Source organism: Elaeis guineensis, chromosome 2 (genome assembly GCF_000442705.2).
Source record: "Elaeis guineensis isolate ETL-2024a chromosome 2, EG11, whole genome shotgun sequence".
In the NCBI taxonomy this organism is placed as follows: Eukaryota; Viridiplantae; Streptophyta; class Magnoliopsida; order Arecales; family Arecaceae; genus Elaeis; species Elaeis guineensis.
The window spans coordinates 96,426,383-96,427,824 of NC_025994.2; the positions used below are offsets into that span (position 1 = coordinate 96,426,383).

Genomic DNA, 1,442 nt, shown 5'->3' on the forward strand with positions numbered 1-1,442 from the left:
ACCGGAAATCTTTATTAAAAAGCATCAAGAGGAGATAAAAATATGGTAAAAAAAGAGGAGAACTTCGGAGAACTTTGGCACAAGTTATTGAGGTCAAAGGCTTCCTTGATCTTCTTCTTGCAGGTTCCCTTGCAAGTCTTTTGTTTGCAACTGTTGATTTTAACCCCCAATTTCCACTATACCCCACACTAATGTGATACCCCAACACCCCCCTTCTCTCTCTCTACATTTGTTCTCTTTCCTTTGTTGTATATATATGACTAACCACTTTGGGGCTCTTACTTGATGTGCAAGCCCACCATCCCTTCTCCCTTATGATGGATGAGTCAATCCACTCCTCTTTGAACAGGGCTCTCAACTCCAAGGAAGGGACACCCTCTTCTGAGGAGAGTGGTTGGACCATGTACTTTGAGGACTTCTTGGCATCAGAGAGGAAGGAAGAAGATGGTTGCTCTTTTAGCATTGCGGGAGGGTCCTCCATCTCTGATGCTGCTTCATGTGTTGCATGGAAGCCTTCTGCCGGTGCTGAGACCACAAAGAGCTGCAAAAAGCTCAGCTTTAAGAAGAGGAAGGCAAAGGGTGTCTTGGATGATGACTCTCTGGAAGATACTGCTAGCTCTCCTGTTAATAGTCCCAAGGTTTGAGGAACCCATGCATGTTCAAATTTTGTTTCAACCCTTTCTGAATCTAAAACTAATATCATTCTTCTATCTTTTTGTTTTAGATAGTTATTTCTATTTCATATTGGTGTAGGTTAGTGATTTGAATCGTTCAGATGTGCAACCAAATAAAAAAGATGACGATCATAAGGGGATTCCTCAGGTAACATAATTTGCTTGTGTTGAAACCATACTTTCCCCTTTTTGTGAGAAAGAGAGAGAGAGTGAGAGAGGTTGTTCTTGTTGTTGTGCTTCTTTTTAGAGTCTGAATTGACACAGTTTTTCTTTCTCCGGGTTTTGTAGGAGGAAGGTGTTGGTTGTGGGAATGACTTGGAGCTGAAAAGAGATGTTGTAAATGAATTGGGTTTTATTGAGGGGACCAATGAATGTACAGAGCTGAAGAAAAGAGGGCTTTGCCTCCTTCCTTGGTCCATGTTAGTAAACTATTTTGGATAAACATTCCTATCAAATATATGGAATCTCTCTTTCTCTCTCTCTCTCTCTCTCTCTCTCTCTCAACGTGTGTATTCTGTGGATTGGATCAATGTGATTTGTTGGAATTTGCGATCTAATCTATATTATCACATAGCAATATCTGCGGTCAGTTGCATAATATACTGAACCCTCAACCTGGGAGTTCCTTATTTATTAAACAAAAGGTGGATAATAGAAATTAGAAAGGAGCCAGTTAAACCAAATGCTTTAAATGAGAAGGCACGAAAGCTTAATTTCTACATAAATAACAGTGAGCATCATGTTCATGGGTCTCCATGCTCTTCTTAC

At 40.3% G+C, this 1,442-nt stretch overlaps 1 protein-coding gene across 1 annotated transcript; it reads left to right on the top strand.

Annotated features, from left to right (window-relative positions):
* The first annotated feature begins 221 nt into the window (after positions 1 to 221).
* LOC105051782 (vascular-related unknown protein 1) lies at positions 222 to 1,156 on the top strand. Its single transcript, XM_010932383.4, has 3 exons — positions 222 to 638; positions 754 to 822; positions 963 to 1,156. Exons 1-3 carry the CDS (start codon positions 315 to 317, stop codon positions 1,113 to 1,115), a joined length of 546 nt encoding a protein of 181 aa, XP_010930685.1. The 5' UTR covers positions 222 to 314; the 3' UTR covers positions 1,116 to 1,156.
* Positions 1,157 to 1,442: the final 286 nt, after the last annotated feature.

Excerpts from the sequence above, each read along its gene's own strand:
- LOC105051782 (XM_010932383.4), top strand. The coding sequence starts at position 315 with ATGATGGATGAGTCAATCCACTCCTCTTTGAACAGGGCTCTCAACTCC. Across the intron at positions 639-753 it reads CTCCTGTTAATAGTCCCAAG|GTTAGTGATTTGAATCGTTC; the intron begins GTTTGAGGAACC and ends ATATTGGTGTAG. Across the intron at positions 823-962 it reads ATCATAAGGGGATTCCTCAG|GAGGAAGGTGTTGGTTGTGG; the intron begins GTAACATAATTT and ends CGGGTTTTGTAG.